Below are 13,698 nucleotides of genomic sequence, written 5' to 3'. Positions count from 1 at the left end.
GCGCTCCCTGCCCACCAATTGGCCCCACCATTGCGCTTAGGTTCATTGGGAAAACTGCAGTCGCCGCTGACTGAGACTGTCCGCGCGCAGCGCTCAGCCGCGCGCTGGAGAAGAAAGAAAGGAGAAGGAAAGGTCAATATTTGTCAGGCTTGTCATTCATTATAGTGCATAAAATAAAGATTGCCCACGAGTCTTATGAGCTAAAGCCTAAGGTGAGTGCGTGCGTTCTAGTTGAAGTAGTCGCGTAAGTACTTTGACAGTCAAACTAAAAGGGCCATTTCTTAATTGCTTTGTGCGTTCATGAATTGTGGGATGAATGATTGAATTCCAAGTCAAAGTTGAAGCCCAGTCGGCAAAACTCTTCAAGTGTTGTTTGTGTCAGCGAGACTTCCGCCTCAATCTGCCTGAGTGCTTCCAGTCTGTCTGCATCTGGATGCTGTCCAGAAGCTCTCTGCACACTCACTCTGATCCTGAGTGGTCCTCACTGTTAGTAGTTTTAAATACAAATTAATTTTGTTTTAGTCATACTTTAGTCATCTGAAAAGCTTTAGTTTTAGTCGACTAAATATAATACGATTTTAGTCGATTTAATCTACAGTAGATTTTGTCGACAAAAAAATATTTTGACGGGTCTTGATGGTGTCTCAATGACTGATTTTACACTTTGGTTGCATCCTGAAAATAGCAGATCTACAAGCTCACAACGCGCCGCGATTTTCAGAGCGCAACACCCCAGCAGAGCCAAACATATAATGGCACACTCTGATCCTAAGTGGTCCTCAGTGTTAGTGTTTGCAGTCATAGTCTTTTGAATACAATTGCATTTAGTTCAATTTTAGTCATCTGAAAAGTTTTAGTTTAGTCCAGTTTTAGTCGATTTTGTCGATAAAAGGGTCACAGAAGGGCCCACAAAAGGGTCCTGACTCAGTGTTTGGGAAACAGTGACTTATGCTGCACCTTTGCAAGAACACTTTTTACAGTCCTGAATAACAGGCACATGCACAGGCACACATAGACATCAAAGGGGGCTTGAGCCCCTGCCTTTTTACCCGTCTGTAAAAAGTGCCCTCTCCAGACCATGGATGCAGTTTTTACTATGGTGAAAGAAATGCGAATGCCCTCTTTTCCATGCCATACCTGAAGGCAACGTTCAAGCCTTGTCCAAACTCTTATGTTGAAGGAATTGCCCTCTGTGTAGAAATCGATGCCATATACGTCACATCTTCAGTATTGACTTGATTGCGACCGTAAGGTCGCAGTTTAGTTGCGACCGTAAGGTCGCAGTTTAGTATGAAAACCTCCACCGGCCGTCCGTCCGTCCGTCCGTCACACACGTCACACCTTTGCCCTGCTCAATGTATACGTGTAACGCCTGATACTGAGGTGATGTGTCACTGTGACATCACAGATACTGAGGTGATGTGTCACTGTGACATCACAGGTGAGATCGCAGTGATGTCAGATACTCAGAGCAGGGATCTCCATATTTAGGCATAAACAGGTGACATCACAGTGATGTCAGATACTCAGAGCAGGTATCTCCATATATGGGCATAAAATGGATTCTGTTAGGGATCTCCATACTGTATATGGGCATAAAAGGGATTAGTGATGTCAGATACTCAGAGCAGGGATCTCCATATATGGGCATAAAAGGGATTAGTGATGTCAGATACTCAGAGCAGGGATCTCCATATATGGGCATAAAAGGGATTCAGATGGAGATTCAACTTCAATGAGTAACAATGGCAAACTGTCAACTGCCCGTATGTCTTGATAATTGGTAAAACAAACTTTTGGCCTATTTGTGGCTTATCATCACATCCAACCATCTTAAGATACTCAGCTAGTGGGGAATGCTCTCTTCCCTGGTGAGAATTGCCCCTTTATATAGGGCTTGTTTGTGTATTGTATGACATCACGCCACATCATCAGCTGTGGACTCTGTGATGTCATCGTATCTCCATATATGGCCATCTCCGTATATGGAGATATAAGTCGTCCATGCCCAGGTATGGGCTGGTGAGGTCAGACTTTGTGTGATGGGTAGGTTATCTCCATATATGGAGATTCAACATTCCAGGTGTAACTATGGCTGCCCGTATGACGTGAGAGGTGGAGGCTGTGATATTTGTGGAGATAAGCGACCAACGGTCGCTTATCTCCCGATTAGGGAGTCTTACTGGTTATGCCTAGTTCAGTGTGGTATCAAGCATCGAAAATAGCCGACCTACAAGCTCACAACGCGTCACGCTGTGACGCGTTGTGAGCTTGGAGGTGGGCTAGTTTCAATATTTTCACCAAAAGGCCCTTTTAGAAATGTCAGTCCCTGCCTGTGTAACATTCTCTGCACGTTCCTGCTGAGTAATAAATATGCCATCATGTACATCCATGAAGCGATAACTGGCAGCACCTTCAAAGGGCCCTCGGCATAACGAGCTCATCCGTTACGACATGGGACAATTGGGACATATACCCCCCATGCAGCAGAGGTTCACATGTGTTGTCTCAGTCTGCTCCATGTCATTTCATCTTCCCGTTTATTTTTCCGGCCGTTATCTCCCAATCTGTTTATCGGAGGAGCTGGCCTTAATGAGCGGCCTGGGATGTGGGACAGATAAGCAGGAGTCAACAGTGTGGTCTTGTTGTTGTAGCGGAGTGTGATAGGAACCCACCAGGGGCCCACGGGGGGTCACCGTGTACTGCTGCGTAAGGTTCTCAAGCTGGGGGGCCGGGACCCCCAGGGTGGCAGGGTTTCCAGGCCGGAAACATGATGTTCATCATTTTACACAGGTGTCAGTCTATCTGATAAAGTAATTGATTGGGGCGGCATTGGCTCAGGGGTAGAGAAACCGTCATTAGAACAGGGAGGGTTCCCGAAGGGTTCCCAGTTCGAATCTGGGCTCCCCCAGAGTTAGTGTCGAATAGTCCTTGAGCAAGACTCTGAACCCCCAGTTGCTCCCGGTGAGCAGGTTGGTGCCTTGCATGGTTGGTGCCTTGCATGGTTTCCTCTGCCATTGGGGTGTGTGTGTGTGTGTGTGTGTGTGTGTGTGTGTGTGTGTGTGTGTGTGTGTGTGTGTGTGTGTGTGTGTGTGTGTGTGTGTGTGTGTGTGTGTGTGTGTGTGTGTGTGTGTGTGTGTGTGTGTGTGTGTGTGTGTGTGTGTGTGTGTGTGTGTGTGTGAATGGGTGAATGTAATGCACAATCTATGTAAAGCAAAATGCACCATTTGCCATTAATTGATGACCATGGGTTCAATCAAGTGTATGTATGTACACAAGTGTACACACACAACACATAATTAGAAGACACCATCATACAAGGAAGTTTAACCTGTTTAGTCCAGATTTTTTTTCCCCCCAGACTTTTGTGACTTTCACATAACGAATAACTGAGTAAGCATGTTTGGGGTCTCACAGCATATCTCCATATACAGTATGGATCTCCATATATGGGTACCAGTGGTCTCCATACTGTATATGGGTAACTAGTCCAATATACATCACTGGCCAGATGGCCAAGACATGGCGTGACCTTGCCCTTTTAGGGCTTGTCGCCCTTAAGCATCTTATTAGTAGGTCATCGTTCCATTCATCTACTTGCATACATTCAGCACGTGCATTCAACAGCCTGACTTGCCCGCAATAACCTGTTTGCCCCTAATAGTCCATGTCTGACACTATCACAATCACTGAGGACAGCATCTTTCTCACTTTGACCAAACACAGCAATTTAGCATGCCTTGTCTGGGAGCTCATTCTCATTAACATATAACAGAATTTGAGCCATAGTTAAAGTGAAAGAAAACAGAGCAGAAAGAGAATAATTTGCTGTGTATTAGGTTATGTATAGCTAGTTGCAATGTATTATTCCACCAGTCAATATTGTTGCCGTCACTATGTTTGTTCGTTTATGACCACACTGAACACATTTGAGTAATTGCAAAGGCGTACTGTACACCAATATAGGATATGTACCAAAAAACATGGTCCTATCTTTATGTTAAGATACTTTACTAACATTTTCATGCCCTAGACAGGAAGTAAACAGCTCTGGTCACGGGACAATTTAAAGTTAACATGTGACACTGCACATATTTGATTGGGACCCTTTAACCTTTTCAATACTTGCTGGAAATGCATGAATGAATCATTCAATAACATTTTATAGCCTCATAAATGAAGAAAACAATTACGGTCACTATTGTGACCGGTGGGATTTACCCTATACGAAAGTCATCATAAAATGCTTTATGATCTTCGTTTTAAAGCATTATGAATTATTGTTGCTATACAGTGTTATAAGAAGAGTATAATGCGTTATAAGCACGGTAATAATCCATTATAGACATGGGTGTCATAGACAGTGTTACCCAAGTGTTTTCCTAGAGTTGATCAATTTGTGGCTGAAGATGGTTCAACTGACCCATGAAGACGTTGAACCCCCTTTGTCCAACTCGACCATTAGACATTGGGATGTTTCCCATCTCGTGTGAACAAAGGTGACCTGCATTTCCTTCGTTTTTTAAACAGCCTCCAGTGAGGCTCAGCAACAGTGCGGAGCATCAGTGATGCTATCCCCAGATGGCAGCAGTTAGCTGATGGAGTTGCTGGGAGCAAGACTTTAGCCAAAGCACTAGTACTGTATGTCCCTCAAAGGGGACCGTGATGCCTCGCGAACCCATTTAGGCCTAACCTATAGTTAGGGCTAAATCAGAAATTAGCCTACAAAACAAATATGTTGCTACATACTGTACATGTACTGTAAGCCCCTCCCAAACAGCAAAATGTGTTCCCGGCCTGAATGGGTTAAATCAGGGGCTTTCAATGTTTTTCAGGCCAAGGACCCCTTAGCTGAGAGCATGATGAAGCAGGGACCCCCCACTATATTGTCACTGTCGGGCAGAAACCTTGTATCTCCAGGTTTCAAAGTTGTACAGTATAAGTAAAGCCATGCTTCATCATGCAAGGCCGTCGCACAAAAGTAGTGAAAACAGCAGATCTACAAGCACACAAGGCCTCGCACCTTGCAGATCGGCTGTTTTCACTAGTTTAAATCATTTTTAAAATGATAAATACAAAACAAGCGGTTTTGGACATACAAGATTTCCACCCGACAACGACGATATAATATATTTTCCATATATGTCATAGATAGCTTCATAGACTCTTCTGACAGGAACATTCCCCCCCCCCCCCCCCCCCCTTGTGACGCCCCTGTATGTAACACAGATTGTAAAGTGCTTTTGGGAAAGGCTGTTTTCTGTCAACTCGGACAGTGTAGAAATTGAACCAACTGAATGTGGTCAGATCAGGTCAAGGACTAATCGCAATTATTTTTGCATAACTGTCATAATCACAGAAATAGCAGATCTACAAGCTTACAACGTGATGCGTCATAAACTTGTATCAGCCAATTTCAGCTTTTTCCACGCGTATAAAATAATTAAATGTCAATTTCTTTCATTGTATATTTAAGTTATGTCATATCTGCCCGGTGCCATTTTTGACTACGAAGCTTAACTCAGTGAATGCCACCCTTTATTCAAAATCTACAAAACTGGTGCCAGCCATTTTGCTTAATTTTGCCTTTTTATGGGGGCCAAAATCATATTTTGTACTTAAATTACATATATAAATCTATGCTTCTATCGAAAGCCACACTACCCCTCTTACAAAGGAAAACATGTATATTTATATATATATATCCTATCATTAGATTTGGGCTTCAATAGAACATGTGTAAGATGTCTTGATCATCATCATATGTGTGTGCTGTGATGGGCCCTGTGTGCAATCTGGAGTGCAATACCATTTGAAAACCACCAGAGGGTGGTCTCCTACTATCTGATCAACTAACAGAAGAAGGAAGAAGACGTCCATCTTTTTTTTGGTTTGGGCCTGTTGTTTACATTTTGGCCAGGCCTTTTAGCTAGCATGCTAACACACTTCGGAACCCTGGCGATCGCGATCAAGGATAGGTAGAGAAGAATGGATGGCACCGCTGGAATCCTGAGAATTTTCTGCGTTTTTTGAGTACTTATAGTTCGTCAGGGATGCACGGGAAAGTGTATAAACGAACGTTTTAGATAACATTTAAACGGCCGGAACCAATCTTCGGCTATACCGATTTTCCGCCGGACTGTGTTACACTGGTGCTACAGTCAAATCGGCCGTATCGCTCAGGTCACGGAGGCATATGGCCAACTTCTAGAGCGATTTTTTTGAAATTACAATTATGAAAAAATGATAAAACTTTTGATTAATTAAAAAGACGTAAAAGACGTTTATGGCACCGAGGTCCAAAGACGTATAAGACGTTTATGGCGTTCAGTGAGTTAAAAGGCAAACAGATGTAAAAAAAAAAAAATGTATGTATTGACGAGTTCCAATGTTGAACGCCAAACACACAATTCATGGTGAACTAAAATGTGTAACGGTGACAGCCCTTTAAGTCCAACACAGTGTTGATTTCATTGACTAAAACTATGACGAGAAATGTCGACTGCGTTTTTTTTTCACTGACAAAGACTAAATAAAAACTAAATAAAAACTTAAAAAGTAAGCTGTGATGACTAAAACTAAGACTTAATATTGACTATTTCATCAACAAAATAAAAACTAGACAAAAACTTTTCAGGTGACTAAATTATGACTAAAACTAAATGACATTTTATTCAAAAGACCATGACTAAAACTAAATCAAAATTTGCTGTCAAAAAGAACACTGGTCCAACATGATGTGATGTGTTGTCATCCGGCGGTGACGTTCAGCCTCATGTTCCTCTGGAGCTCAGAGGTCCATGAGGAATGTCACACTCCCACTGCACTGACACGGTGCCTCTTCAGTCACTGCTACTGTACGTATCCTGTTGCACCACTGTTGGATAATGAAACCTGAGACCTGATTTCAAGTTCATTTTGAAATAGTATAAAAAAGGTTGAATGTTTTCGTGAAATATTGTACCCAGAATAGTGCTGCTAGTGTTCAAGGGGTGTGTTTTCTAATTTCTACGAAAGAAGAAGATCCGGGGGTCATCGGCATGCATGACATAAAAAAACATATTACCAGAAACACAAATAAGGAGCTAGATAGATAGATACCTTTATTATCCCAAGATAGATATGGGGTTTGTATTGTAAAGTACAATGTGTGATGTCATCAAGTTGTACTTTACAATACAAACCCCAAAATCAATCCTCCAGTTCTGGGGGGGAACTTTTTTCTATTTCCACACAACTCCTCTAAGGTATATTAATGACACAGTTCAATATTGAAAATGGATGGTCTTCCCCTTTAAGTTAAAGTATCAATTCTGCAATGTAGAAATACTCTGTTAAAGGAGTAGTTCTCCCCCAAAATGACTTTTTTTTCTATTGATTAGTCATGCCATGGAGAGTAGAGTTCAATAATATTTTTTGGTTTTTGTCACATTCCTAAGACAAAAAATTGATTCGAGTAAATTTACCCCCATTGATTCCGGATGGTGACCCGTTTCGAAACGGGTCACCATCCGGAATGAATGGGGGTAAATTTATTGTTATCACATTTTTGTCTTAGGAATGCGACAAAAAACAAAAAAAAATATTGAACTCTAGTCTCCATGGCATGACTAATCAATAGAAAAAAAGTCATTTTGGGGGTGAACTACTCCTTTAAGTAAAAGTCTGGAATTCATTTTGAGTAAAAGTACAAAAGTATTGTCATCAAAATGTACTTAGAGCAGTGGTGTAAATTAGCGAAGTACGTTTACTTAAGTACTGTACTTAAGTACAATTTGGAGGTATTTGTACTTTACTTGAGCATTTCCAATTTCCAATACTTTTAATTCTACTCCATTACATCTCGGATCCAAATATTGTACTTTTACTCCACTACATTTATTTCAAAACGTTAGTTACCAGTTACTTTGTAGATTTTGATTATTATTACAAAACATACATTAACCACTTCAGCCCTATATACATTTCGGCCATTTGAAAATAGCCAATCTACAAGCTCACAATGCGTTGTGATGCGACGCATTGTGAGCTTGCAGATCTGCTATTTTCAAAAGATTTTTATATATTTGATAACTTGAAATGGGACATTCTGCACAATGAGTACTTTTACTTTTGGTACTTTTAGTACATTTTGATACCAATACTTTTGTACTTTTACTCAAGTAAATGTTGAATACCGGACTTCTACTTGTAACAGACTACATCTACATTGCAGTATTGATACTTTTACTCAAGTAAAACATTTGAGTACTTTTTTCCAACACTGACTTAGAGTACCAAAAGTACTCATTATGCAGAGTGTCCCATTTCAAGTTTTCAAATGTAAAGATTCGGCGCATTGTGAGCTTGTAGATCGGCTATTTTCAAAAGGCCGAAATGTATACAGAGCTGAAGTGGTTATGTATGTTTTCTAATTTTAATAATAATCTAAATCTAAAAAGTAACTTGTAAACAAAGTTATCAAACCAGTAAGACTCCCTAATCGGGAGATAAGCGACCGTCAGGTCGCATACACAAAATTTAGAAGGCAATCGTAGCCAATCTGGAGGGAAAATGGGAAATGGGACAGATCCATGTTGATGACTTGACTTCAGAGATACTGTGTACCGCTTTGCGTGATTTTAGGCCAAAATCGGTAGGAGCGGTGTCCAACATTTTTTTTTTGCAAAAATCAGCCTGATGGTGGTGCTAGAAGAGGGCCATGTGAGAAATGAAGGGTGGAGGTTGTGATTTGCCATTCAAGGAGTGTGTGTGCAAAGTTTGGCATTGATAGGGCCAACGGTGGCGGAGATATGAGTAGGGCAAAAGTGTCATGTGACGTGACTGACTGACTGACTTCATAGTAAATGCGACCTGATGGTCGGAATAATTGTTTTCTACTTAAGTACAGTACTTAAGTAAATGTACTTAGGTACTTTACACCACTGAATTTTAACCTCTTAAAGGTGATACACCATGCATTTAAAAAGTATTTATGTCATATTGTTTATGTCCCAAAAACGTTTTTCAAAAGGTTTGAGGCTAAATTACCACTCCTGAATAGAGAGCCTCTCTCATTTTTGAATGGCTCTCAGAGCATTTTTTTTGAAAAAAAGTTCTTTTTGAAAAAATATTTTATTTTATTATTTATTTTATTTTATGATGACGTCACAATCGGCAGATGACGTCACAATCGGCAGCAAATCTGGATAGCCTGTTTTGAGAACGCGTGGGATACTTTTAACCTTCGCCTTCTCAAAGCCAGAGAAAGACACAACGGTCAGAAATGGGACTTTGTGAGGATAGAAGGTGCTAGTGGACCCCAAAAAAAAGGTTTTAAAATAGGAAAAGTGAAATTTCATGGTCTATCACCTTTAAAATGACTTATTTTCTATACTCATCCCATGAAGTCTTGTTTTGTCAACAAACTCTTGCATAGTCTACCTTTAATGCTAGTTCATAAACTTTGCTATTATCTCTCTTTACCAGCACAAGTATACTTGGCTTGTATACTTGTCCTAATAAACAAATGTAATTGTTTTGTCCGTAAATATCACTTACAGCACTTAAACCAAAATTTACCCATTTGGTTATATCTAAAAAGATGACACAGCACAGAAAAGAGTTCAATAGACGTCTTTACCACACACTTTGAAGTTCACAAAAATAGGAATAGGGACATGAGCTTTGAACGGCATAATGTACAAGTGAGCACAGTGTGGAGAATACTGTAATAATACGTTTTGAAATATACTTGATGCCCGATATCTGCGAAACGGGATTGGTTAGGAGGCCAGGATGCAGCAAAGAGAAAATACAGAGTACAGTATTTCATAATAAATTCTAACGTTTTGAAGTGTCCTTAATTAAATATGTACAAAATAAGTGACTCTCAGTTCACGTTTTTCCATTATTGTACTAAAATACATAAATATAACTCTAATTTACACATAACAAGTTATTAAGGCTATTATACTGTCCAAACTGGTATCATGGAACACACATCATACCTCTGCTTTATTTTGACTAGGCTTTCTACATTAAAAGGGAAAAAAAAAGAAAAACATTCTTCTTGTGCAATACCGAAGCGTGACGTTGCATAATGCATGTTACTTTCATCAACTTTGTTTATAAAAGTAAACTAGTGGAATTCTTCACACTTTATTCAAGCTAAGAACATGATTCCAGCAAAGACCGCAAGGTCTAGGCTTTCATATCGGCGGACTCGTTTAAAGGGTCTGTAAGTGATGTTTAGTTTGTTAAGTTAAATTACATAGGCGTATGTTGTGGTTGTAACCATTGCTATAGAGTGCTCAGTAGCAGGGGTCCCCGTATCTTGTCCTCTTAAGCAACCAGAAAATACGTGTTCAGGTTGGGATGCCAGTGATATCACACAGGATACAGGCTAAACAAGTGAAATTGGAAATTAAGCTGATAAATGAGCTCTCCTGCTTGGATACAATCGGCATCCCGCAGCCTGAACCTTGTATGTTCTGTTTGCTAAAGAGCTGGAGAGATGGATGAGACCCCTGTTACTGAGCAAACACTCTATAGCAATGATTACTATCACGATATACAGCTTTAACAAAATCTATTTTTTACACAAAAAGCAGTCACTTACATCCCCTTTAATCATCCGTGAATTGAATTTGTAATAGATAAATGAAGCGGTATCATGTATCTATGCCAATTCATACAGGTTCATATTTTAATGTCCATAACACTGACAGGTCCAATTCTTAGCTTGAAGCATGCGTGAGAGTTCGCATGAAATGTATATTTGATCTTAAAAATCATTAAGCAGTTATTAGGATCCCTATGAAGTGTTTCATTGAACAACAGCAAGGAGTGCAAATAGATATCCTTTTATAATGTATTAATTTCTAACAGGGCTTGTGACGGATACAGGTCAGGTGGGCACTAGGGATATCTGGGCACCTCGATGTAAAATTGGCTATGTTGTCCAAAATGTTAAAACATGTAATACTGTATATTTCCAAATAATAGCGCTTTATACGCAAAAGTGTTTTGGACTCAGCATTTAAAAGAACCCGGCGCTATGTGCAACATGTATTTGTGTCTATTTGAATGGCGTGAGATATGCAAAATGGGGTCAGACCCCTGGCTACAATTGGGTACCCGGCTCCTATTTGCTCCTATGTGAAGTATAGCCTACATGATGTGAACATGCACAGTACATCATTAACAGACTTAATTGTATTCATCAACTTATACACAGGTTTTGGAACAAAAGCAATCGTAGAAATATTAGAACTTAATTGTCGAATGGTTATAAGCAAGTTCTAATCATGTACACTACATTACTTGAGAGATTTTTCAAACATTTACATTTTTAAAAAGATTAGCCAAAACAACCAATTTCACATGGAGGTGCCCAGGTGTCCCTAGTGCCCATCTATCCTGTTACCCTTGTGACAGCAGGAAACAGACCTTTTCGCTGGCATAGGGTTAGGGTTCCCTAAGGACAGTGAGGAGCGCACACGCACATTCTGAAGCTTTGGAGCTAGGGGTGGGCGATATGGTGATACACTTCATTGATATCATTGATCATCATCATCTCCACAATATGCCTTTTCAGAGATATTTTATATATCGTGATACAATGAGGGAGAGCCTTGTAAAAATCCTGTTGAATTTTTAAAACAGAGATCCATTGCAGAATTTATTTAAACCTGCATTTTGGTCTAAATCAGTAGTTCTCAAACTTTACAATGGCATGGTCTCCCCTTAACTCTTGACAGTATACAAATGAAACCATATGGACCTGTAAGTGGTCCATTTGGTTTCATTTGTATACTGTCAGAGTTACATACTTGTAAGGGTAAATTTAGACCTCCCAAAAGGAACCCAGAGAGTCCCATAAAAAAAACACATAAAAACCTAATTTTAACTTTCTGTACACTTTTTTGGAAAAGATCTTCCTCCTTGTATAATCATAATACCTAATAATAATTTTTTTAAGGGGGAAAAAATCATGGCTCTGCATCTAGTAACTTGAAAAATAACCATAAAAACCAACATGAAAAATAATCGTGATAAGATTGTGTATCGTGATACCGCTTGGAAAAATATCTTGATATTGTATTTTTCCATATCGCCCACTCCTATTTGGAGCACGACTGACGCAGCGCTTGACCTACAAGCTCACAGCGCGCGGCGTGGAGCTGTCCTGGAGTTGAAATGGCCTCGAAAGTCTTGATGTGGGAAATGTTCATGATTTGGACCCGTTCACACCAGAAAGCACGACAGCCATGAATATTTAAACGACCAAATCACACAATGAATATTGTTGTTACACTTGTTGGGGGAAATGGCTAACGGACGGTTCTCCACCATTGGCAGTAATATTTACAATACGTTCTGAAAAGCCTGCACACCCCAAAACAACAGCTGGAAATCAAGAATTAGAGGAGCGCTTCACCCATTTTCAAGCATATCGTTATATGATTCGTCCTCATACTAATGGTCATTATAAGATGGCACCTTTCTGTCTACTCACTCTGTGTCGCATCGGTGTGGTCTGTGGACAGTTCAGAAACCTGGCTGTCAAAGACATCACTGGTGGACAAAAAAAAAGGAAGAAGCTTGAAACCGATGATGTCACTGGTAGGCGGGTTTCGGTACTGTCCACAGCCCTCCTCTGAGACACAGAGGGGCCTTTTTTCCACCAAAAGAACCTTGGTTCAAGAACCAGTGCCGTTCAACTTTCTTTGAACCTTGGTTCGTTCTTGCGTAGCGGCTTGCGTTTCCACCAGATCGAACCATGATTGAACCAGAGGAACCAAGGATTTTGTGGTTCCCGTTCCGAACCAACTTTTACGATCCAACTCGGTTCTCATTGAAAAGCTCACCTCTGGTTCATCCCATAGGCGGGAGAAAGAACCTGAACCGGTTCTTTGCCGGTCGAAAAGCTCCCTCTGAGTGAGTAGACAGAAATGGAATCTTGTAGTGAGCATTAGCGGGGACCAATTACTGTATTCATATACAGTAATTGGTCCCTGAAAATGGCTGAAGTGCTCCTTTGACACACAAATCCTATTTCTTCGTCCGAATGATTTCCAGCAACACCCAACTCACGTCGGTAGAGCAGGTCACACTACTACATACATTACGGTATTTTTCTGTACAGAGAGGAAATGCAAGTGAGTGGTCCTTTGTGACTGTGACAAAACGTTCCTGAGTTTATGAAAGTAAAAAAAAAAGAAAAGAAAAAAAAAACATTTAAAAGAATATAAAACACAAACTAGCTCTTCATTTAAATAGAATGACTCCTTTTAAAACAGTCTTTGGTCACATTTCAATTCATGCTTCCCTGAAAACGGGAATGTTTCACGGGTGACTCCTTCCTTCCTTCCTTCCATGAGGGGGCGCTCTACTCTACGCTGCAGAGAAGTTGGATCTGATGGAGTCCTCTCGGAGCTGACGGTGCTTCCCGATGTCGCACTCTTCCCGTTGCGTGCGGCGCTCGATGGTTATTCTGTAGTTCTTCCTGCGGGGAAGCAATCAGAAGACATGAATAAAACCCTAAGTAGCAGTGCTTTCCAAAACCTTTTAGCTCAAGAACCCAAAGAGAAGTTAAACGCTTGTCCGGGGGCCCAAATTGAAGTTTCAGCGTTAGTTTAGTTTCTCTTTTCCTATTCCTCATTCACATATCTGCTGGTCATTACGTCACACTGTCTGGCTAAGCTCAAATGCTTG

General features: G+C 40.5%; 1 protein-coding gene across 1 annotated transcript in view; it reads right to left on the bottom strand.

The window, feature by feature from the left end:
• Window positions 1-11,831: 11,831 nt before the first annotated feature.
• Window positions 11,832-13,698, bottom strand: part of npr3 (natriuretic peptide receptor 3) — a 41,182-nt gene continuing 39,315 nt past the window's right edge. The window contains exon 8 of the mRNA XM_080738316.1: window positions 11,832-13,489. Coding sequence (XP_080594442.1) covers window positions 13,378-13,489 — 112 coding nt within the window. The 3' untranslated portion in view covers window positions 11,832-13,377. The remainder of the gene's footprint in view (window positions 13,490-13,698) is intronic.

Source organism: Nannobrachium achirus (genome assembly GCF_963921795.1).
Source record: "Nannobrachium achirus genome assembly, chromosome: 12".
In the NCBI taxonomy this organism is placed as follows: Eukaryota; Metazoa; Chordata; class Actinopteri; order Myctophiformes; family Myctophidae; genus Nannobrachium; species Nannobrachium achirus.
The sequence above is the reverse complement of the archived record's forward strand: the minus strand, read 5'-3'. Positions and strand labels throughout refer to the sequence as shown.